The 25,240-nt window shown below is 45.3% G+C and overlaps 1 protein-coding gene across 3 annotated transcripts in view; it reads left to right on the top strand.

The window, feature by feature from the left end:
* The first annotated feature begins 5 nt into the window (after positions 1-5).
* GLIS1 (GLIS family zinc finger 1) overlaps positions 6-25,240 on the top strand; it is a 297,466-nt gene continuing 272,231 nt past the window's right edge. For 2 of the 3 annotated variants that reach the window (XM_059727850.1, XM_059727849.1), the window contains exon 1: positions 6-337. In XM_059727850.1, the coding sequence (XP_059583833.1) occupies positions 43-337 (295 nt within the window). In that variant the 5' untranslated portion in view covers positions 6-42. The remainder of the gene's footprint in view (positions 338-25,240) is intronic. The other variant, XM_014598643.3, reaches the window with a different exon arrangement.

The following is a 25,240-nucleotide window of genomic DNA, read 5'->3' as shown; positions in this document are numbered from 1 at the left end:
GGCCCCTCGCGCCCGGCTCCGCGCCGCAGCCCCGCGCCCGGGATGCTCAAAAGCGCCGGCAGCGCCCGCCTCCCTCCCTCCCTCCCTCCTTCCTTCCCTCGCCCGCCAGCCATGCAGTGCCGCGCCGAGCTGCCGGACTTTCCGAAACGCCCGCGGCTGCCGCGCAAGGAGCCCGCCGCGGCCCCGGCCCCGGCCCCGGCCCCGCCGGCCTTCCGCACCAGCCCGCCCCGCGCGCCCGCCCGCCGCGCCGGCAAAGCGGAGCGCGTCCCGCTGCTGCTGCGCTGCGCCCGGGGCTCGCGGGACCCCTTCCCGCAGCAGAAGCACCACGGCGCCAAGGGTGAGTGCGCGCTCCGCCTGCCTGCCTGCCTTGTGTCGGCTTTTCCAACCTGTTTTCTCCCTCGGTGTAACTCTGCAAACTCTCCTTTTCCGTGTCTTTTTGCACCTCCTGGACGCTGCGGGATAATGCAAAGCAGACCTCTCTCTCCCCCAGCGCGCGCTGGGTCCTCTTTCAGGAAAGATCAGCATCCCTGTTTTTCCTTCGCTCTCCTCACCGGCGGCTCCTTTTCTCCGTTTGCCAACCGCTGGCAGAGGGGGGGATGGCCATTTGTTAAACTGGGATGAACTGGGAGGGCTCCTGCAGTCTTATCCGGTCGCGAACGGGTCGTGCTTGTTCGCTCCCGACGGTCCCCCGGACCGAGGAGTTCTGGCGTTTGATAAAATCGGGTCCTGCTGGGGTAGAAATGCATCTTTTTTGTCAGTCCTTCTTAAAGAAGCTAAGGACACTGACTCCAGGCTGGAAGTCAGCTGTTTCCTTTTGAGATGCAAATCTATTAGCTTATCAAGGTCCTGTTTTTAAAAAAAAAAAAAAAATCCCCGCTAGCTAATCACTGGACACGCGCATCTGGAATACAAGCATCCCCTGCACGTTAGCACGCCGCTTGCACATACAGAGGTGTGCAGATTATTAGAACAAAGACAGCATCTGCTGTAATGTTCACAAGGCGATTTTTAATCCCCCCCCCCCGCAGTAAAAAGACGGGAGGAAATGTGCGCCGTTATCTTTTTGGTGTAAGACCATCTCAGATAGATATTTCACTTAATCCAGGGGTTCCCAAACTGTGGTACGTGGACCCCTGGGGGTGTGCAAGGCCGCTCTGTGGGGTGCGTGGGAGAAACTGCGATGGCAGATTTAATTTTCATTTTAATAATAATTGGCATTGAAGGGGTTCAGATGGAAAACGTAGGCTGGTAGGGGTGTGCGAGCAGCTGGTAAATCTGGAAGGGGGGTATGCAGTAAAAACAAAAAAGGCTGGGGAAGCTCTGACTTGGTTGATTTTGTGCGTGTCAGTTGAAAAGCAGAGGAGACTACGTGCCCACCGGCTGGCAGCGATCTCCATCGTAAGTTTTTCCCGGGGCATTTGGGCCACTTATAAGGTCACGTTGACTGAGCTTGATGTTGACTTGGTACTCGTTGTTTTACTACAACTAGATTCGTTCATTCATTCATTCAGTCGGTCGTTCATTCCAGTTGAATGCAAGTTGGAGCAACAGATTAGAAGTAAGCCCCATTTTCTCTGGAGCAGTGATGTTCCCTTTATGAAATACATTTCTCTTCAGCAGCGATGAGATGTGGATCTACTGCACACAGCCCAGACGCATGGGTTTTGTGAGGGAGGCCAGCTTGGGGTTGGCAGCAATGCGCCGTGCCCCGGCAGCTGCTCCTGCAGGTTTGCAAAGGATCGCACCTGGCCGGGCCTCCTCCCAGTGCGGTTTGGATCTGTTTGTGTCCTCACTAGCCCTGCCTCTGCTGCTGCCTCAGTTTACCTAAAGCCATACCGCAGGCTGCCGAAGTGCTTGGTCCGTCCCTCTTAATACATCTTCTGTTTTGTGGCTTTATCAAGTGGTCTCCCCCACCTTCCCTTTTGAACTGCAGAAGTTGTCCTGAGTTCAGGCTTTCCTGCAGTGAGATAGGGATGTGTGGGGAGAGATGGCGATTCATCTTCACTGGCCAGACTATTTTCCCTTTCCTCACTGAAATCTGTTGCTCTTTTTTTGAAGCGTCCCATTTCGAGTCACATACTTGCTTCCTATGAGTAAAGGCAGTTGCATGCAGAAATGGGCATCTAGCTGCCTGTGAGCATGTGGAGTTGATGCATCGTGGTGGCATCCTGGATTACTTCAGCTTTGCTTTTGTTTCAGACTCTTTACTCCAGCATTTAATCTGTGCTAAGGAAAGAAAGCCAAAACACTGGGCGAGTCTCATTTCCAGTGCAGTGTGTGGGCCTCCCCCTCCGTTTTGTAAAGTGACAGCAAGGGTGCACTCACAGTTTGGCACTATTGAGGCATCTTGCTGTGGGTCTTGCTCTACTGTTTCATCCATCCACCGCTGCCTTGTACACCGGGAGTTTGGGGTGCTACACGAACAATTCCTTGCTAACAACAAAGGAACTATTCTCTGCTTAGCAAATGATGCCACGAACAAACTATGGGTGCCTATAGACATGCTCCGGGGTGGGGTGTTTTAATTAGAGTGGTTTTTGGGAGCCGCTCTAATGAAAATGCCTGCAGCGTGTCATGTATTCAGCGTCCTGCATTTGAAAAGGGCGGCGAGGGCGCTTTAAGTAAAGCGCCCCCGCTGCCAGTTGGAAACACGGGATGCCGAATACACGAGATGCTGCGGCGCGCTGGCACGTTCCAGTTAACACGCTTCTGCTCTGATGTGCTCTAGTCGGAGCACGTGCAAAATGGGAAGCTTTCGCACGGCGCTGACCCATGTGCCCAGGGTTAGAGCAATAAGGTGTAGATGGGAAGTAAGAAAGAGCCAAGAAACGGGAACCCCGCAGGACACCTAACTAGAGGGTTCAAGAAGGGGAATTAGTGGGAGCTAGACTTCCAGAGCATGAGCCTGCGTGTGTCCTGCCACCCAGATCTTTTTCTTTCTTGTGTGCTTGTGACACGGTTTTCAGCAGAATTTGCAGATTTTGTTGGAATCCGACGGGCTGTGCCACGAGCGCTTCTGCTACGGCCATCCAATCCCATGTGCCAAAGGACTCCCTCCTCTGGCTTAGATTATGGAAAGTGCCTCCTGGTTTTGGTTTATTCCTATTTGAAGGCTGGGAGCAGGGAGGGGGAAAGATCCTCTTCACAAGAGCCGAAACAATTCCCGTAGTGGTCTGTAAATATTTTTGCCAAATGTGGCTTTAATTTTATTTTTTGGTGGGGAGGGAAGAATTAATCAAAAAGATACTGCCTCATTAATGGGAAGCAAAGCTTTGAAGTCATCGCAATAGAGAGAAGCAGCTCGCTGGTGTAAAATGTGCTCCACGGTATTCCTCTGCTGTGACACTGTGGTAGTCTCGATCGTGCAAAAGCTTCCAAACTCAAGCAACTCTATTTGCATGCATTGCCTGTTGGATCTTACTGGGCCACTCGCACGCGTGAGGTTGCTCTGACATAAGTGTCTTCAAGGATGTGGCTGCTGCTTTATATAACCAAAAAAAATAAAATAGAATAGATATTTTTAGAAAGAAACTTTCAAATTCGGTGTGCCAATTCTTTCTTTCTTTTTAAAGGCGACACTTTGCCCAGCCTCTTTGTGGTGTGATTGGCTGTGATACATGCTAGGCCTCCCTGTCTGACTGCTGATCTCAGTGCATTGCAAGTTGTAATATTTTCACCCAAACAATGTTCCTTACAGGTACTTGCGGTCTACTGGGCATAGAATAAGTGTAATAAAAGGTATGAGTTATTTTACAGTATTTTCCCGGGGTTATGTGGTTTTGCTGTATTTAATTTACTTGAATATGTAACTTGGAAGGTAACTAGGGGCAAAAACTGATTACACAAGGGGAAAAAAAAAAAAAGTTGACACTTGAAAAGGAAAATCGAACTGCAACCAAATGGTGACATAAATATCTGTCAGGTGTCTCTCTCCTTTTTATTAATGAATTTTGATCATTACAATTAAACACTTTTTTTTTTTTTTTTTTCAGTTTCATGGCAGGTATCTGATTCTTGAGTCATTTGTATTAATTTATCAAGTGATGATACTTTTCCTGTCGGTTGTACAGTCAGGAGAAATACTCCAAGCAGACCAGTGTGTGTCCTAGAGGAGTGTCAGAGCTTACAGTACCAAACTCATACAATTAATATCCTGACTATACAGTACCGGGGATATTTGCCTAAGTAAAAAGTGTGCCAGGGCAAGCTGGTACAATACCACTAGTACAGCTGTTTTATAAGGTTAGCTGTATTGATTGTTCTTGTTGGGTCCAATCCCATAGTCCTCCCTCATCCTTATTTACATATGTGATCCCATTGAAGTGACAGGAGATGCAAATCATTCAGCATTACTCCTGTGAGGTAGGGTTGCAGGGTTAGACTCCTTTTGCCTGGTGATCTCCGTATTTACACTATTTTTCTTATATACTGCCGTAATGGTGTTTTTCATCTTTGCATTCTGGATTCGATGCAAGTGCAGAAGATTTATTTGGCATGTTTAGAAGAATCATGCGTTTCAATCCTCTCTTAAAAATTAAGTTGCCCAGGTTGATTTGGAATGATTATTGCCAAATTTAAAATAATATTCTTGTCATTTGGGGGGGGGGGGAAGAGAGAAACTGCAACTGAAACTGTATTTGCTTGAAGTCACTGTGTATAAAACTTTTTTTTTTCTCCAAGTCTTTTATGCATTTCTAATAAATGCAATTATTTTAGTTGTGTTCTTGAAGAAAATTCCTTTGACAATGCATGCTATAACTCTGGCGATTTGCAGAATCAAAAGTACCCCTTTCACAGACATCAGAGCTCTTTTCCTCAATTAGGAAATATCAAGTAACTTAAGTGTATCTAATATCTAGAAGTGTCTGTGTCTAGGGATGTTTAATGAAACACAGAATCACAGATTAAATAAAAACCAAAAGAGCTAGTTTACAGTATGTTTTATACAGGCACGCAGTAATTGTAATGTGCAAGCATAGAGTTTTCTGATTTTAGGTTGCTGCTGCTGCTGCTAAATAGTACGTGGCAGTCATATGTGATAATGAGCACTAATTATCTCAGATCACAAAAAATGAAGCTTGTTATCTAAAATGAGACATTTTATAACCTTGTGTTCTGCTTGAAGGAATACATTTAAATGATAGTTATTTTGGCTTTAGGACTTTATATTAACACATGGAATGAAAAATGGGTTTACAATATACTCTGTTAAACGGGGTTAGTGGAAAATTATCTTGCCGTTTTCCCCTAAAAAGAATGTTTTATAGTAAGCTAAAAGGCAGTTAATTTAAGACTTAAATCCTGCAAGCACTTAGGCAAGTAAGTTACTGTGCTCTTGTGAGTAGTCCTGTTGCCTTTGAATACTTAATGCACAAACTGTTCTAAATTACTCAGTGCTCAAATAGACTAAAATGATTGTTCCCAGTTTCAGGTCCAGCCCTGTAAACACTGAAGCTCACGAGGAGTGCGCAGAAAGACTTTGAGTAGATTCAAGACTGGGTTATAGAAGTAGTGGAAGATTAAGTTTGTAAAATGCTGAAGTTAAAAGAAGTGCACATGGGAAGCTTTTTGGAAGAATAATACTCTCTTCTACAGCCAGGGATTTGCTTTGTTGTCAGCGAACAAAGACATCCCATATGGTATTTAATTGCATCGGGTGAAATCCTGGCCATGTTCAAGTCGATGGGAATTTTTGACATTGTCTTTTGGGCTCAGGATTTCACCTGTGATGTTGTAGTGATACATTATGCCATCCATGTCATAGGTAAAGTGTGCTGAACAAATGACAGCCTTGGCATTAAATCTCTCTGTAAACTGGAAAATTCAAGCGGGGACTGTATCTGAAGCAAAATTAGACGAGCGTAAGTTAATTCCCATTTTGACTAGTAATGTTACTACCCAAAATTCTAGAAATGTGAATGTTTTTGGTGCTTTTTTGGTGCATAGTAGAGATGCTGGCAGGGCAGCTGGAGAGGGATTCTGGATGTGAACTACTGTGTTTCAGACTCCAGCTTCCTCCGGCTGTATGGCACAGCCTGGACAAGGCATGCAGGCTAGCAGTCATTTCAAAGTGTGCGGTCACTGCTTTTAATACGCTGTTATTTGTGTTTACGTACTTATCAGCTGCAAACCTTCATTTCCCAGTCCGCCCGTGCAAAGTAAAAATTGGATCAGAAGTGAGGGTGGCATTTCCTAGCTCTGGTACAGCATAATCTTACCCTAAAATATGAAAACAAGAGCTAAGAACGTGCTTCTGAATATGACACAGCTGTTACCTTGTGTCCTGGACACACTGAACGTTTGCCATGAAATAGACAAAACGACTGGTTAATGCAATAAAACAGCAGGAGTAATTTTCAGCGTGGCATGTGAAAATCAAACATCTACCTCCTATTCCATATTCAGTCTTTCAGCTGGGGCTTTGAAGAATAGTAGTGCAGCATTCCCTCCCTCCGGATCTCCCCCCTCCTCCAACTGTCCCTTAAGGCTGCCAATACGTGAAACCCCATAAGGTAACGAATACTTTCTGTTTGCAGAATCCATGCTTCACTGGTGACCTGGCACAAGGATTTTTGCTTTACTGTGGTTAATTTGGGTTTATTAAATGATTATTCATCACTAAAGATGACTGGAAAAAAGCAAGTTGCCAGAGCTTCTATAAGAAATTGATCCAAATCTTGCCTTTTAGGTTTTCATGGGGATTTGTACAGCTAGGTATTCGAAAAACTAATGTACTCACAAGGTGGTGATCCAGCTGTCTCTGTTGATTGGGTCACTGTATCTGTCAAAATATAATAATGTTAAGTGTGTTCTTGATTGGCTGCTTTTTTATTTTTTTTACCAGTATGCTTGAACATTTCTTTGATTGTGCTGCATGGTTAACTTATAAAAAAAGCATTTTAGTAGAATGCATCTGATGAAAAGTTTATACTAAAGGTGAACTAATGCAAAACATTTCAAGCAGCGTTGGAGTCTTGTGTTGCAAGGCTTTTCCCGTAAGGGAAGGGGAAGGATTTATGAGCGTGATGCTGTATCAGTCTTTACGGCATAAAGGGGAAAGCAAATGTATTCCTAGTTGTGTTTTGTGCATTTAACCAGAGGAAAAAATGGCTCTAAGTAGACATCATCAAATACTGTAAAACTAACTTTTTAACACAGATCTCAATTGTTGTTTTAAGTTCTTAAGGGGTTGGAGTTTTAGTTTATTTTGGAACATTGCTGAACTATATGAAATGCGTCTCTGGGGGCCTGGTATTTTAATACCTAGTAGAAGTTTGTATAACAGTAGATGATGTATTTTGCCTGCCTTCCAACACTGTAAATAAATTACACGTGCTGGCTTAGACCAAGGGTATCTGATGTATAAATCAAAGGCTAATTAAAAAAAAAAAAGTAATATTTTGTAACTGACAATTTTTTTTTAAAAAAAGGTGCATATGAGAATGAGATTATGTATGACAATGCTCAAGCCAAGTGACTTCCCGGCAAGACAGAGAGGCCTAAGATTAAATATGTGCTAATGATTCATTGCTTTTTCACAATTTGCTGTAGTTAAGTAGCTTAAATACTGAAGTCAGCAACCCCCAAGGCAGAGAGAGATAATCGAATTCTAAGTGTATCATAAAATTGAAATTCAATAGCTTCCACTTTCTAAACCTGTCTAAGTCGTGGTGCAGTAAAAGGGAAAATACCAGTAAATGTATCAATTTCATAGGGTATTTTTGTTCTTGTTTGCGTATAAGGCTCAATAAACACATGCACTTCGAGCAAGAACAGAGTACTTTACTAATATGAATATGCTCCTAAATACTTATGCCTAGCACAACCCCCAACTCCTTTATAATAAGTTTAAATATTAATTCTGTGGAATGCCAGATGCCTAAAGCTAGACATTAATGATCTGCAGTTTCGAATATCTAGGAGTAGGTTTATGAAAGAGGATATTTAACTGGGACAGATGAGTAGCACATTTCAGAGTTATTAGGGTATGGACAACAGTGCTTGATGACGGCTTTAAAAACATTATACAATAATGAATATTGTTTGTTTTTTATATGCATGAGGCTTAAAGATCATTGATTTAATGACTAACTTGACAGAACTGAAGAGATTCTTATCTGTTAATTTTTAGATTGTTTGATTTGATGTCATTCCCCCTCCTCCCCTTTACCTCTCCAAAGCAGCTGGCTTTGATTTAACCTGAATCCCACATTGCAGGCATATGATCTGTCACTCACTCCCAATCACTGTATGCGGTGCTCTTTGCTGGAACATCTCTGTAGTGGAGCAGGATGAAGAAAGAGAGCATCAGATGACTCTGGACCAGTGTTTGAGAAGGGCAGCAGTCTGGGTTCAAAAGGCCACAGTTCACCACTAAGCAGACCTGTCTCTTTACCAGTCCCTTTGCAAACTCTGTGCTTTGCTGTCACCATTTACTTAGATACACATGTAAATGCTTCTTTTTATTTTCGAGCATTTTCAAGACCGGATTGTGGCATGGGATTTTCATGAGCGCATAGTGTTGTTCTTCTGCTTCTCCTGAAATCAGAGTTGTCTTCAGTGCAAGCAGAGAGAGTTCAGGGCTGAGTGCTTTTGAAAATCCCATCTCTGTTGTTTTGAAAAAGAGTAGAAAAACTGGGTAGTCCCATCTCACTCCCCTTCTGACTTCAGTGGGTGTAAGAGTAAGCATGTTTACTTACTCAGATTCTGGGATTAGGCGATCCATATCTTTGTGTTAAGTATTTTATTCCCTCTTCTCTGGCCGCTAGGGAGAGCCTGGTGCTAGAAAAGCCTATGCACAGTGAATTTATTTTGCAGTTGTTCATTAGTCCTAGGGGATGACAGAGCAGGCAAAGAGCCAGTGACGGGAGAGATGAGACCAGGGAACAAGGGTCACGTCATAAGGTCTGAATCCGTGGATGGCCTGGGGTGGGCAGGTTGAAGGGGGTTGGGTCTGTCCCTGGCTGACTCTGAACTTGGGCAAGATGGGATTGATGATACTTGTCCTCTTCTGTAAGTACTTTTGAGATCTGTGGATGGGATGTGCATTGTAAGTACACTATCTGAAAGCTTTTCAGGAGAGTGAGAGCTCCAATGTGCTTCCTGGTATCACGCAGCTGGCTTTTTCCCCCATGGTAGGAGAGGAGTTAAGGGTTCTCTCCACCTGGTTTAAAAAATGTGTAGAAATGGGATCACTAAGAATTACTGAAGTGGTGCAGAGTAGTCTTAACATGAATGGAAATATCCAGGTGGGGACTCCCTGCATGCAGGAGCATAGGTAATGTGTAGGGGGGCACGTGCCCCTCCCGAGAGCGCTGGTGCCCCCCTGACGGCGAGCACTCTGGCTGGTAGGGGGCATGGAGAGCGCTTGTGCCGCCCTGAATTTGGCTCTGCCAGCAGTTGTGCTGCTGCCCTGGTGTATGTGGAAGTGCTGGTCTGGCACTTCTTGGCAACCGGCCACTGGCGGATGACCCCCTCCCCCCTCCAGTCGTGCCCGGCGGGTGCCCCCCCCAGATTCGGGAGGCACCAGTTGCCCATGTGCAGGAGAATTCTGCACCTCCACATTCTGCATCAGTTGCCCCCCATAAAGGTAACTCCGCAGCAGATATCTTTCACTAGCATTTGGTCACCGAGGGACTCTATACCTGTGATATAATGCAGAGCTGTTCTTCTGCACTCTGACTTGCACTTGGGATAAGGGAACCACTACCATTTCTTTGACGAACCCGTCACTGCTTCTGAACAGACTTTGATGCAAATGAGAAGCTTTTCCCACTCAGTTCATAAAGAAAAGGTGTGTTGTAGCTGTGATGGTCTAGGAAATATGAGGGGCAAGGGTTTTCTTGTGCTATGTCTTATTGGACCAGCTTTATAGTTGGGAGAGAGGTTTTGGGAAGTGTGCATCCAAAACTTGTCAAACCTTTCTCCTAGTTTAAAAGGTGTCACAAAAATACCTTTGCCAATAGAAGAGTTAGCATGAATCCTCTCTTTCTGCAAACTCCTGTCCCTCTGATTGAAACAGTAGGCTACAGCAGCAGTCTTCTGACCTGGTTTTATATTTCTTTGACAACTTGGACAGCATGCTTCTTGGAATCTGGAGTCTTGACTAATTCCATTGAGCTCAGTGACATTGCTTCGGTTTTAAACCAGATGCCCATGGAGTTAAATTGGTGTAAAATGAGAACAGAATCAAGCTCTTAATATCTAATCTACTTCCCTATGACTTTAGTTTATAGTAGTTCCTTTTGTATGAAAGGGGGGAGTGAATAATTTGCAGCAAATAAGTTACTGGATGAATGTCACCTTTTATTTTTCCTTTTGCAGCTTGCCTAACACAGTTCCTGAGCTACTTGAAAAGATTCACTGAGTACTTTTTATGACTCGATCTTGGCTTGAAGAACAGGCATATAAATGTTCAGAATCTGAAATTAAGCGATATTGTTTGGTTTAGATTGGACCCATTAGTCAAATGACATTTTCTCTCTTTAGCACATCCCACCAGTGAACACTTAAACCGAAGCTACTCATACTGGTTATCGCTAGTTCAGAAATTACTCTCTATGGATAGTTGCTCTATGTTTCCACACATAGTTTTGCTAGATGACTCATAAAAAGCAAACATAAAAAGGACTAACCTGGAAAGCTGATGCAAACCTTTTGAGTGAATAATCATGAGCAGTGCTTTTGAGATACCATCTTGGCTCTAAAATGAGGTTAAAGTTGCAACCACAAGCATTGTAATCCCATCGCTATTAAAATTCAGGAATGACCAAAGGGAGCTTCGTTTGGGAAGGTTGTGTTTTGTTGGGTTTTTTAAAAAGCTTGGTAGTGTGTCAGGATAAGGTTTGACAGAGCCTTGTAAGCCCTTTTGATTGTACCCTGCTTCACTTCAATCCAGGGCTATTCTGGGGGCATAGACTCTTGTTGCATGTTTAGGGGGTGAATGGGAATTGTAATTTTGCTATCCTTTACCATATGCTGAAATATATGGTAAAATGTAGGAATATGAATACTCCAAGCAGCACAGGCAGTGATAAAGGTGTTTTATATACAGTATAAAGATTTCAGGAGCAGGTACTCTAAGGCAATGAGAGGTCAGCCTCATAGTTTAAATAATCTTAGCCTTGAGAGGGAACTTGGGGTGAAAAATAACTTCCAATTTATAACCAGCTTGAATTCAGGGAAAACCAAATTAGTGTCAGCTACTACCAAAGCAAAGACAGGGTAGAGACAACCTCTCTGGTCGATCTACCTCCAAGTGCAGTGTTTGCTGGCTAGAATGAGTAAACCAAGTAGTCTTTTCAATATAGAGGCTTAAAGGACATCATGCAATCTACCATGAGTTTCAGGGTTTGCAACTCAAGGAAACTGTGCATAAAGAATATCCACATATTCTTCAGATGAGCTGTACCTGCTCTGCTAGCATCTAGTTCCCTTCCCTGCTGCACCAGTTGCCACGTGGCAGAACAGTGGATTTTCCTTTCTGGTGTTACGTATTTTGGCAAATGAGATGCATTTCCACTGCCTCATGTCTTTGCTCTGTTGGTTCCTTCTGTTGAAATTCCCCGTTGTCTTTCTCCTGCTATTGCTTTCCCTTGGCACAGTTACTGCAAGGACTATTGAAGGGGTTCTCAAAACTCTTAAGTCTCCTACTATCTAATTAATTCATTAAAATCTAATGTTCTTGCTTCTCGCTGTTAAATAGAGGGTATACAGAGGACATTGTGTCATGTCTCTGGCTCCTTAGTTGTTTGCTGAGAAAACTGAGAGGATGCTCAATAAAAAGCAGACTGACAGTGGTGATGCAGAAGTCGGAGTTGAGCATACCAGTGATGAACAGCTAGCCATGGTGAAGATTGACTTTTAAATGTGCAAAACGGTCAGGGAATTGTTCTGTGACATTTTGGGGCATGCAGTTACTAATACAGGATTGTCCCTTGGGGGACCCAAAATGCCAGCCATCCTTCTGAAGAAGGCAACAGCCTTATTTATATTGAATTAGGAGAAGACTTCAATCTTGCTTTATTTCAGAGCATCCCATTTTCTGAACATGGAGGGGTTGGTAGCACTGAAGTCCTCTAGCCTTACCGGCCTGTGTTAGTGGTCATGTTTACGTCCTTGAGGTCATGAGAGATGACATATGGACACCCACAAGGCAGGGGAAATCGCACCCAGGCTGTGCATTAATGAAGAAACTGAAAGAGGCTTTGCTGTGGGGGAATCAGCAAACTTTAGCAAGGCAGTCATCTGTCAAGTGTAACAGCCGCATGAGAGAAAGAGAATCTAAAAAAAGAACAAGCAATACATGGTTTGCGGAGAGGAACTGAGACTGTGTGCATGATGCCTGTGGATAAGTGATAAAACCATGTGTGAATTGCTTTAGTGATGTGCTGCAAGCTCCACCAAGAGCATTAGGGGAGAACGCTCTCCAAAGAAGGTGAGTTGGAGAAGCAGTGCCACCTGCTCTCCTTGGGGACCTGACACTGATGGCTGTCTCCAGCCAACTGCTCCCTCCAGGAGCCGTAGGAGGGGTTGTTACAGCAGAGTTTGCAGCAAATGCTGATCTCTTTCAAAGGGAGGGAAAAAACCCCGGTACATTCCTTGTAATTCTGCAGGGGTGCTCCCTAAGGGCAGTATGACGACCAGCTCTACAGTAGCTTCTGAAAGGTGCCTGAGCACCGGATCCTGGCAACAGCTCCTTGTTAATCTTTCTCATAGTCCTTCTAGGCTGCCACGTCTCTCTTGCAGGCCCATGAGTTCTCAGTCCCCTCTGACAGTTGCTGTGTAAGATCAGTGATGCTAATGACTCACCAGGATCCTTTTGAGGTGAGTAGCAACACTTCTTTTCTCCCCCCGCCTCTGGGCTGTTTGCTTTACAATTAGCTGCACTCTGCAAGGCACAGCCCCTATGCAGTTTTATCAGCCATGAGATAAGGGATGGAAACAAAATCAATGCTTGTCAGCTTGAGTTCCTGGTGAGCAGGCCTCTCCAAAAAGAAACTGGTTTTGCGTAAGACCTCGGGAAGAGTTGGTAGGGGTAAGTGGGCAGATACGTTGTAAGTGGACTTCTGTAAGACATTAGGTTCAGTGCCACCTGGCATCCTAGTGAGTGACACCAAGTCAGTATTGCACATTGAATAGATCAGAAGCTGGATATGAGAGAGATGTCAGGACATCGGTGTTCTTAGGAAATTATCAGCACTTCTTGGTGTTATTTCTTGCGTGCTTCTGCAAAGAGCAGCTCCATGCCTGATGCTATTCAGTATGTTTATCCGTGATCTGGAATAAAATGGAAAATCATTGTGGATGGGGCTTGCCTGTTGCACCAAAATTGTGGGGGCGATAAATAACCATAATAAGGAAAAATATTAACAATCTGGTTTCTCTTTTGCAGCTGGAGTAGATGACATGTATTTTTGATACTGTCAAATACGTGGTGAGGCATTTAGAAGAGAGTGTGGGGTGTGCTTTTTAGGATGGGAGTTTGTATTCCAGAAAGACAAATCACTGAAAAGGCACGAGGGCACAGCGGTCATGCTTATTTTAGCAGGAGTGGGGTGGAGATGTGACCTCTGAGTATATTGGAAATACTGTGTCCAGATCTGGTGTTTTGCACTTTTGAGAGCGACTTTACAAGCTGCAGAGGGTTCAGGAAAGAGCTGCAAGAAACCAACTGCCCAGTGAGAGAATAACTCTAGGTCAGCCCCATCTAACAAACCTCGCCTGCTTGTTCTCACTTTGCATTTGCGGCACGCCTGTGGATGCTCTCCAGATCTCCTTTTTGGATGTGCTCTTCAGCATGCCCTGAGCGCTGCTGGAAGGTGCACCTTTAAGGTGCTAACGTGCAGAGAAGAGTACCAGCATCCTAATCACTGGCACTGCCTATGCAGGAGAAAAACATCCGATACTCAAGGGCCCTTTCATTAGCAGACAAAGGCTGAACAAGATCAAATGGGTGAATTTTGAGGCTGACAAAGTTCAATCTAGAAATCAGACCTAAATTTTTAACTGTGAGGGTAGTTAACCACGGGCACAGATTACCATAGGATGTGGTAAACTCTCAATCTCTTGGAGTCTTTGAATTAAGATCGGATTTTTTTTTCTGCAAGATATGATCCAACTTAACCACAAACGATTGTGTTTGATGATGGAATTGCTTGGTGGCATGCTATGTCTTGTGTTAGGCGGGAGGTCAGGCTGGATGACCCAAATACGAGCTCCCTCTGGTGTTAACTTCTATGAATCTAGGATGCAAGTGTCCTAGGTTTTGGCCCTCACACCCAGCTTCCACATTGGCACCCTAAAGAGCAAGCAGTCCCTAAGAGAGCCATTCGCATGCCCTCCTCCGGTGGCCTGGCTGCTGCTTTCCCCTGTCATCCCCACTGCTGTCTCTGAGCAAGACTCGGGACCTCCACCAAAGGGGCTCTGCATGGACCCAGTTGCTGATTCAGGGCCAACTTTTGGAGGTGAGGCGATCCCTAAGGATAGGCTGGGGATGGGCTGAGGTGGTATGGTCAGTATGCACACACATCTTGGTGGCTCAAGCAGATTAATTTTGCAATGAATTGTTCTTCCGATGGAGAGAAGGTTTCCAGAGTTGCTTTGCCATTGCTTCTGCTGGAGGTACCTGCCCTAGAGATTACCACTGTTTAGGTCTCTCTTAGGCAGACAGTGGCAGTTTTATGATCTGGCCTACCGTCCACTGGGACCTGGGTTGAGACCGATTCAAACCATATGCCGGACCTAAAACAGGGACATACAGGTGAAAGGCTGCAGTGCATCTTCCTGTCTCTTCCTGCTACCAGAGTATGGATGCATGGCAGGGCAGTTTCTCCCCTTCCTAAGCTTTCTGCAACAAAAACCAAAAGTCTTTCACCTTCGTGCTAGCCTCGAGAAGGTGACATACTAACACAGTTATTACAGCAAAAGTTGTTGCTCTCTCTGGTTTTGATGTTTTCTTTCTGTGGGGAGACTGGCATACTAACTCACAAATAATATCGTTAGAAGTCGTATTAGTCACACATTTTTAAGACATTCCAAAATCATACCAAGCTCCTTCTGAGCTTGTCTGTTGCTACCAATGATTCAAAGTTTGAAAACTCTCCTTTCGGTTTGATTTACATTTTGGTCCCCGGCACTTGTTATTCCTGGCAAATGCAAATTCAGTTTCATTAAAGAAAAATCTGTTTTACAGCCATGCAGCTCAGATCTGCTGCGCTTCTAATAATTGATGGCTGGTTTCCTTATTTCCTGCATTGTAGAAAAATAAGGACCTTGTTAGACCAAAACAAGCCTGTATAAAGTCACAGTGTGAAACAGTGGGTTGGGGGTGAATGGAGCAGCTGTGGGCAGACTTTACAACATCAGGCCAGTCGATTTGAGGCAGCCAAAGGAAACCGACTGACACGCATTCAACTCAGATTTGGTCAAGCTTTACGTTTCCCCAGTCTTAGATTTATATCTGTGACACCTTCTGCTCTGATGATGCCTAGTCCAGACACAGGCCTGTTTCTGTGCACGCACTTAGCCGTTGGAGCGCCCCGCGGGGTGGCTGCTGTCCCCACCGTTACGCTGCGGGACGTCGATATCGACAATGTCGGCTTTCTTGTTCCACGAGCCTGAGCGCTCGCTCTGGGATTCAGCACCTGCCATCGTGAGCAGGATAGATGGAGAGTAAACACTTTCTGAATTTCTGCAAGTGGGCAAATTAATTTCCACCCGAACTGTCGTCGCAGGGCTTTTTTGGGTGGTATCAGTGATTTATATTTTTGTAATGGGTAAGTGACTTGGCCTTTGATACTTGCTCAGTGAGTCTTTGGGACATGGGTCTCCATTGCAGACAGGGGTCTATCTTTCATATTGTATTCTGCACTTGCATTTTTTATAAGGTAGCTCGTGAAATCTGATAATGTCCACATTGATTGAAAACAATCCATCACTTTTAGTGAGTTGTTAATGGCTTTCAGATATTTGGCAGTAAGAGGGCAGCTTGTCGGATGCCTACTACACTGTTTACCACTCAATAAGGCAGTATAATGTAATGTAATGTAGGCATAGTATTGGGTGAGAGGGTCAAGAAGCTAGTGCGTTGCTAGGATGCAAAGTAATTAAATGCATGGTTTTCCAAACAAGCTTGGTTATGAATGTTTAGTCTACTTGACCGAAAAACCACTTCCTTGACCAGCATTGCTTTTAGACATAGTAACTGGTAGGTGATTATTCCCCAGGGAGTCCTTTTAAAGGACTGGATTCTCTGTATGTGGAAGTCAGTGGAACTATAGACACTTTGAAAACCAAAGGTTTCAACTAAGGGCCAGATTGACAGTTGATCTGACAGTGATAATTTATATTTGGAGTGAATTTGCTGACTTGCCTCCCACCTGATATCAGTGGGAGTCACATGCCTAAATACCTTTGACTTTGGCTCCGAGTCCTTGGCATTGAACATTACACCATTTGTGATTTTTGGGGACCTATGTTTATGGCGCCTTGCATACAAGATACCATTGCCCCCACCATGAGACCCAGCATGATACAGGCAGTTGCTGAGAAGACACCACCATGTTATGATCTAGTATCCACCAAGGGCATCTAGAGGATAAAGACAGGAGTGGGATGGGAGAGCTACCCCAAGAAAATGTAGCATCCCTTTAATATTTCTCATTCAAGGCCTGAGAGGGAACAAAAGTGACAAGCTCCTCATTTGTTTGAAAGTCCAGCAAGAAAAGAGGAGGGATTTTGGTTTCCCTCACAGGGCAGACTTGATCCCATTCCTTTGAAGCAGAGCTCCAATGGCTTGTTTTAATCGGATACCAGTGAAGTCAGCCTCACATAAACCATCTCAGGCATTTGGGAATACTTACAGTTCTCAGTCATACAGCACTGAGGAGTGAAGCTTTTGGGGTCCAGAAAACTTATCTTAAACTCATTTTTTTAAAAATTAAAAAAAAAAAAAAAAAAAAAGCAAAGCTTGATATTTACAGTGGTCTGGGAACAGGTCTGTGATGACCATATCAACTTCAGTTATTGGAAATTACTTACTCCACTGCACAGGAAAGAGCAGTAGTCGTACAGGAGTCTGGGACTAAGCACTTGGGAGAGATGCATCCAGCACGGATTCTGTATGTAGCATTGGGCAGGCTTTGTGGCATCTTGACTACAGTTTCCATGTTCTTTGTATAAAATGTGGGTAAAAACACTTGCATGCTGCAGGCATTTGTGAGGCTCCTTGGACACTGTATAGCTGCTAAACAGCTCTGTAAAAACGGAGGTTCTCATACTTTTCTGGGTTGCCTTCCCCCTTTTGAAGTTGGCTGTGCTGTTGTGGATAGCTTGGTTCTGTGTTGCTGGAAATAACCAAGTACCACTTAGTCATTACAACCCTGCCGTCACCTCTCCAAGTGACCTAAGAGAGATTGTAGAGTTGTTTCTCATCCCAACCCCCCTCTCCCCTTTTTCTCCATTTATATTTTCTCTTTTCCATTCCTTCCTCTCGCATACCCTCTAGAGGTTTGCCATGTGCCCCCAGGGATGCACACACCCCAATTTGAGAAACACCATTAGGAGACATTAGGTTGAGGAAAGTAAGCCTAGCTGACTCAGCTGCCCCCATTCTAGCATGGGGATTTTGACTGGGGCATGCTTAATGCTTCTGCTAGGACTAAAACCCAGAAGTTTCTGGCTAGAGGGTCTTGCCCCTCTGCTCAGAGTCAGGCTGATCACCATATTTGAGGTCAAGGAGGCATTTTACCCCATGGTCAGATAGGTACATATGGACTGTGGGGGGTTTTGCCTCTGTAGCAGGGCAAGTGGCCCTCTTCCTTGGATCTCTCAAGCATATTTTTAACACCCTTTGCAGCAGGACACCAGTGGCTGCCATTGTCTGCCTTCTTTACCTGTAGCATGTTGGGGTGTTTACTTACAGCTGTGTGTCAGGGTTGATTGTGTACTTTTAGTAATAGGATAGACAAGGATCTGTATAGGATGGGTTGAATAGGGAAGATCTTGCCTCTGACAGCGGCTTGGACTAGATGACCTCTAGAGATCCCTTCCAGTCCTGCATTTCTGTTTCTGTACTTATAAAAGGGTGTCTCCAGTTCAGCCACCCATGTCGTTGCTTCCATATAATATTTTTAATACCCAAAGAAGCCTTGATGAAGGAGATTGTCCCACAGAAATGTGATAAACTTAGAGAAGGGTATTTTTAGAGGTTGGATATCATGACTCTATAGGAGTGACAGCTATACATCTCTGCATGTGATTTGCATCGGGAGACCTGTGTCAAATTTTCTGAATGCAAACTTGAATTATTCTATTTAGGAACAACTCCACTCACAAGCGTGGCAAGGAAGGGCCCTGTCGCTGCTGAGAGCCTTGACTTGCATGAATGTGGCAGCCCTCGCAGGGGGAACGCATGAGCAAGGGGGTGGGTGACCAGAAGAGCAAGACCCAAGAAGTCATCCTCCCGCTTTAGTTGGCTTTGGTGAGGCTGCTGCTGGAGTACTGCATCCAGTTCTGGGCTCCGCACTTTAGAAAGGATGTGGAGAAGCTTGAGAGACCAGAGGAAAGCCACGCGCATGATTAGAGGTCAAGAGAACAGGCTGTACGAGGAGAGGCTGAGGGACATGGGACTCTTCAGCCTGGAGAAGAGAAGGCTTGGGGGTGACTTGGTGGCAGCCTATAAGTATCTCAGGGGTGTGCATCAGGATTTGGGACAACATCTGTTCACCAGGGCACCCCAAGGGAAGACAAGGTCCAATGGTCACAAACTGCTGGAAGACCATTTTAGACCGGACATAAGGAAAAACTGCTTTATTGCCCAAGTCTCCAGAGCCTGGAATAGATTCCCCCCAGAAGTGGTGCAAGCACCTACTCTGGATACCTTTAAGAAATGCTTGGAGACTTATCTTCCTGGGGTTACCTGACCCCAGTGGACTTCCTGCCCCTTGGGCAGGGGGCTGGACCCGATGATCTTGTGGGGTCCCGTCCAGCTCTAATGTCTATGAACTCTATAAAGAGAGAATTCAGTGAATTCTACATAAGGTTCTTTGGGTGAATCTGATATCTTTTATTAGACCAACTTGTATGAATTCTGCATCCGCTTTCTGCCATGAGCTGCCTATGGAGGGAATTATAGGAACATGGACTGCTGTCTGTGCCATGCCCCTGCCAAAGTTGGCAACTGAAGTGGAAGGGCAGCACTGGGTGGGGAGGGAGGGGAGGGAGTGATGGGGGTGTTCTGATGGGGAAAGGGGAAGAGGAATTGGGGAAGAAAACACCCCCGGACATTGCTTGCACTTTCTCTATGAATAGGCCAGACCACCCCCATCAGTCTAAGGAGAAGAAGTGAACAGGGATGCAGAGAAGAAAATAGGGAGCTGTTTATTGAGGTTGGGAGAAATAAGCACATTTTAATTTCCTTTACAGGACTGCAAAATATAGCTCACTGAGCTTGTGTTTTGACCCCCTGCAATGGTGATTAATAAGGACAACCTCTTGTGTTTTTTGTAGTGCCTCTGTCACCTGGAAGGATCCCAATGCAATCTAGAAAGGGTAGGCCTGGGGTTTTTTTGGTTTTTGTTGATATACCTGTCCAGAGTGGTTCCTACTGACACCAGTGAGAGTTGGAGAGGACTTGCAGAACTGAGTCCTATGTACAAAACAGCTTTAGCCAGCACTGAAACCCAGGCAGCACCAAAGGGCAGCAGGCAGCCTACTGCTTAGCCAGCAGACACGGCGCGCTGCAGAAACGAGCCCTGCTCTCTTTCCCTGATGCCTGTCCAAAGCAGGCCGGGTCTGAGGGCCAAGTTCACTATCGTCTGTAGATATCTTTCCAACTACTTCTGAGAGCAGGGGGAAGTTTGTAACGGACATGCCAGGATGAAAGCCTCAGATCCAAAACGCGCTGAACTTGGGGGAACTCTGTTTTGGCACTTAAAGTCTTAAAGGCCCTCCACCCTGTGCGGCGAGGTCCACAGCCGACCCGCTCCCGAGAGGTTGGCTTGCAGGAGCTCGATGGCGCTGGCTTATCAGCATCCAGTTCCACTCGGTGCATCCTGATGCTCAGCTCCACTCACCCATTGGGTTGTGGTGCCGAGTGCAGGGATCTGCCCTGTGCTATTTGGTCTTGTTAGCAGTTCACAGAAACACCCACTGCATCCAGTGCAGCGCTCAAAGTGGTTATTTCCCCCACCCCCTTGTTTTAATACTTAAATGTAACAGCTTCTCTGGATTATAAGGGATTTTTATAGCAAAGGTCCGTGGTGGAGGAAACTGGTTTTCATTGTGCAGTTCCTGATATCAGTTTCGACCCAGGAGCAGTGATGTTATTTAACAGGTGCCTCAAAGGCATCACGCTGCTTGAATCGCCATCGACCTATCAACATTATGTAAATTGAAATTGCTTAGGTACGCAATTAATCGCGAACGTTTTAAACATTTTTGAAAGCATAAGACAATACCTGAAGTTCCATTTTAAGACTATCCAGGTCAAAGGACACACATGTTTTTATTTTCTTATTTGAGGTATAATGTGTTCAAGGCAGATTTATGGCACAACCCTTGTTTATTGACTTGTACTTTTCCACGTGAAACTAATGGAACATGACAGATGATATTTATGAGGCATGTGTTTTTGATTAAATCATGTTGGACATTAAAACCTGATAAAAGAACATATTTTAAAGGGCGGATTAATAGAAAAGGAGGCAGCATTGATTGGGAAGTTTACACAGAACAAGACACGTTGGTCTTAAAAACGAATATTTATAGGTAAAATATGTGGTTATAAAACTTTTGGAAGTTGAACAGAAAAGGGCTAATGGGTTTTCTGCTGTTTGGAAAGTTTTCTTTTTGGTTTTCTGTCCGTGAAATAGGTCCTGTCACTGGTTTTTCAAGCAGAGCTCCTCAATTCTCTGCGAAATACTGGTGGCCCTTTGTTCCAGTGATCTGAGTGTCTCTTTGGTTTCAGTGTATGCTGTATACCCAGCTTGCTAATCTACACAGGCAGCATTTGAAGTAGCAAAAGACTATTAAGAAATCAACTTGGAACGATACAAACAGAGTAAACTAACATCCGTGAAACTAAGCAGCGTATTGTCACCTCCACATACAGGGCTTTGCATAGAATTTCTATTAACTTTAATGGGAAGCACCCTGTGTAATATCCTGCACATCAGGATTAAAATATACCTTTAAGCATTTCCTGCAGAGGTCAATTAAAGGATTTTGGTAAACATAAGAAGTGGAAACACCTTTGAATTGATTTTTGTGTTCTTGAATATTAAACCTAAATGGAAAGCAGAGACCCACATTCTACTTTCAGTTGCACAGGTGTAAATCGGGGGAAAAAGGCCATTGATTCTAGTTACCCTGGTGTAACTGAGAGCAGAATTTGACCCAGAGGCTGCAGGATGGGGTTTGTACTGCTGATCATTAGCACTTTCTGGCTGAAAACCCAGAAGTTTGGTTCCTTAAGAATGGTTTACCTCAAGTGATCTGGAAACTCGACTGTGCAGGAAGATCACTTTCAATTCACAGCTTTTGGTATTTATTTTTTTAACCCCCTAACCAGTTTAGTTACTTTGTAGCAGTGTTTACTGTCAATATAAAAACAAGGTTAAATATATTCTTTTTCCATGACAAAATAATGTCCTCTACTGATGCATAGCTTTCCCTCGATCCTACCGTGATTTGCATTTTAACCAGCCGGCTTAAATCAAGCGAATGTCTTTATATATGCAAGGTATTTAGCTATATTTTTTCCTACCACGGAAGCAGCACTCATCCTGGGTGTTTAAGGGAGGTATAGGAAAAATGTGTTGAAACTAAATGGGTATGTAACATGTCTACGTAGACATTTAAGTCTACAAACAGTACACTTGGATAGCCTCCACGTGGAGAAGAAATGCAGATGCCATGTTTCCTCATGAGCTGATGTCACCTGGACTACTGATACTGGTCGATCAAAACACATATGGAAAGGGACAAAGTAGCCAATGGCATATTTACCCTAAGAAATGATGGTGTTTTTTAAAATAATATGATGTATAATGTGATTTAAGTGAATTGATTTGTAAACAGGGAAGGTCATTCAAAAATGTGTGACCTGGCTTCTAGCTTAATTTCTATCTAATCCAGTGGAATTCCTCTTTTGAGCAGGTGACAGCGACAGTGAAGTATGCCATGGCATTTCTGGATTGTGCTTGAACATCCACTTCAACAACCAGATCCTCACCTAGCGGATATATCCACTAAGGACATGGCCTCACAATTCATGGACATCGCTGGTCAGTAAGGGCCTGCTCCTGTTGAAATCAGCAGCAAAAATATTTAGATCAGGCCCCAGTTAAAATTTAACATCAGTCATTTGCAAGCAGACTTTGAAAATGGCAAAAGTTGGGTCTACCCTGAAATTTAGATGACCATTAGGATTACCTTTGATTAGTCTGAGTCATGTGAGCCCTCCTTCCCATCTGTATCTTACCACGTGGGACATTGTGCTTTCTGTTCCTGGAGTGCAGCCTTTCCAGGAATCTGTTGGCCGACTACTTGTCTCTCCTCCTGTGCTTGGCTATCGTTATGGGCAGTAGAGGTAGGAAGTAGGGTGCAGAAAGTCTGGAAGTCCAGAACAGGTCAGTTTTTCCATTAACATACTGCACTGAAACATTGTTAGCCTGTGTAGGCAACTCATAGTAGCTATGAAGACTGAACCCACAACCTTCATCATCAAAGCAACAACAGGAAGTTGTGGGATTGCTGCTGGCAGACTTCATGTGATTGTAGAGTGTCATTCCAGGCCCCTGCAAGGAGGGCAGACTTGACCTCAGATCCTGCAATTCGGCAGTGTCGGGGTCAGGCTGAGTTGGGGTCAAGGTTCAAACCACAGTGTAGATCGGGGCGGGCAATTATTTTGAGTGGAGGGCTGCTTGTCCAGTTTTGGCAGGCTGTCGAGGGCTGCATGGGTAGACCCGTCCCTTGACAGACGCCCTGCCCCCTGGTCACCATCTTGGGACCCATGTCCCAATGTCTTGGGACCAATGTCCCAGGGCCAGCACTGATGGGGCCCAAAGCGGGGTGCAGGGTGGCAGGGGTCGATGGAGCTGGGCTGGGCTGCACCAGGAGGGAGGGGGGAGCTGGCCTGACTCCATAGAGCCCCTGCCGGCTGGGACCCCGCGCTCCTGACACCCTGCTCTGGGCCCTGCTGGCACTGGCCCCGGGACACAGGTGCGGGCCCTGTGCTGCCACTGGCTCCCTGCCCGCTCACACCCAGTGCTCCCTAACCCTGTGGTACAGGCAGGGGCAGCGCACAGGGCCGACCCTCTGCTTGCCAGCAGGGAAGAAGTTGGTGCTGAGCATGGGGAAAAGTGGCCCATCACCTGCCCCATGGCCGGCGCCCCACGCTGCAGGCACTCACAGCCCATACGCGACTGTCTGGAGCAGGCACAGGCAGCCCCAGGGCAGCTGCAAGCAGTTGCAGCACAGGGCGCTGGCCATGGGGTGGGCGGGGGGCCACTTTTCTCTATGCAGGGAAGGAGCCCAGGGAAAAGCTGAGCGTGGGGGGGGAAGCGGCCCCTGCCCCATCCAATGCCCAGTGCCCTGCGCTGCAGGCGCTTGCAGCCTGCGTGGGGCTGTCCGGAGCAGGCACAGGCAGCCCCGCGTGGGCTGCAAACAGCTGCAACGCAGGGCACCGGGTGTGGGTGGGGAGGGGCTGCTTCCCCCGCCCCTGTGCTCCTGACTTGCCTGGGGTCCCCCCCCCCGTAGGCTGCTCTGTCTTGGGACTTCAATACCTTCATTCCACATGAACTGAACAGGAGGGAGGTGTGAAGGAATGGTATTTTCCCAGGTTCTGCCCCAAAACCAAGACCCATCCATTTGAGATGCCAAAGTGAGAAACCCTTATTTTCAGCTTTCCATAAAAGAATTGTCCCTGTAACAACACAGGAAAAAGGCTGATATAGAGAGTTTGGAGAAAAGCTGCAGCAATAACCAAAACAGCCAATAGATGTTAGGGAGCATAACTAACGGAACAGAAAATAACACTAGAAATAATGTAACGGCATTATAGAGATCAGTGGTGTTCCTGCCCCGGAGAGTTGTGCTCTGGTTCCACGCGCCCCATCTCGAAAAGGATTTAGCAGAAATTAGAAATGATTGAGAGGCTGGTTGCCAGCATTGATCAGAGGAGTAGAAAGACATCTACTGAGGTGGAATAGCGTGAGGAGTTGAAAAAAGGGACCGTGATAATAAATGACCCAAAATTGCTGATGTCAATGAGAAAGTAGGGTGCTGAGGTAAGCATAACTCAAAGGTACCCAAAATGAAGAAGATCTTTTGCAGAGGGATTATTTCCAAATGACCGGTTTGAATATGAATTCTGAGACTAGGATGAATTGGAAAAAAAAACCCTGCTTGTGTATTTGCTAGGCCTGTAGTCTGCCATCACACATGCTTAGTTGTGGTACTCTTAGTGGCTGGAGGGGTTAAGGCTCTTGTGACGGTATTTAAATTTTCCGATCCTGTAGCAGGGGCTGCTGTGGAAACTGTGGTGGCTGCTTGTTTCTAAACATGACTGCATTTCATCACCATCCTGCCTGAGCTTCAGCTCTCCCCCTCTTCTCTCATCAAGGCAGAGAGAGAAATAAACTCCTTCCAATAACTTCTTTATTCACAGGCTCCTGCAGTTCATGGTCCATGTAGGTTCGACATACTCTCCATGTTGTCAGCTGTGATGGGTCTCCCCATGGATGTTTCGCTCCAGTTGTGTTTCTTCCTTGGTATAGCACCTAGGCAGTTTAGCCCTTAGAAAGTGAACTGAGCACACTGGCCAGGAGGTTGGGTTACTTTTGTATGCAAAGTGCATCATACTGGTCATCTGAATATTTTTCTGTGCCATAAGAGAGCATCTTGAGGTCTCTCTAAATCCTTGTTCTTCACCCCCATCAGACTCCTGGCACTGTTTCTTCTTGTGCTCCTCTTTACTGAAAGCATTGAATGCTGTGTTTAATCCCCATCTGTACAGGAATTGCCTTTTGTCGATGTCTTGGTACCAGACTGATGGGGAAAATCCTCAAGTCGTATAACTTTCATGTCAACTTGATTTCCTTCCTCCTCCTCCGCCTTTTCTCATCTCCTCTTGCTCTTTTTCTACTCCCTTTGTCCTGTCCTTGGCCCACTGGCTTCTAACATCTGTCTGTCTTGTCGTGGAGCGTGCATGGATTTTTCTCCCTGAATGTTCCTTCGG

This window comes from Alligator mississippiensis, chromosome 5 (assembly GCF_030867095.1).
Source record: "Alligator mississippiensis isolate rAllMis1 chromosome 5, rAllMis1, whole genome shotgun sequence".
In the NCBI taxonomy this organism is placed as follows: Eukaryota; Metazoa; Chordata; order Crocodylia; family Alligatoridae; genus Alligator; species Alligator mississippiensis.
The sequence above is the reverse complement of the archived record's forward strand: the minus strand, read 5'-3'. Positions and strand labels throughout refer to the sequence as shown.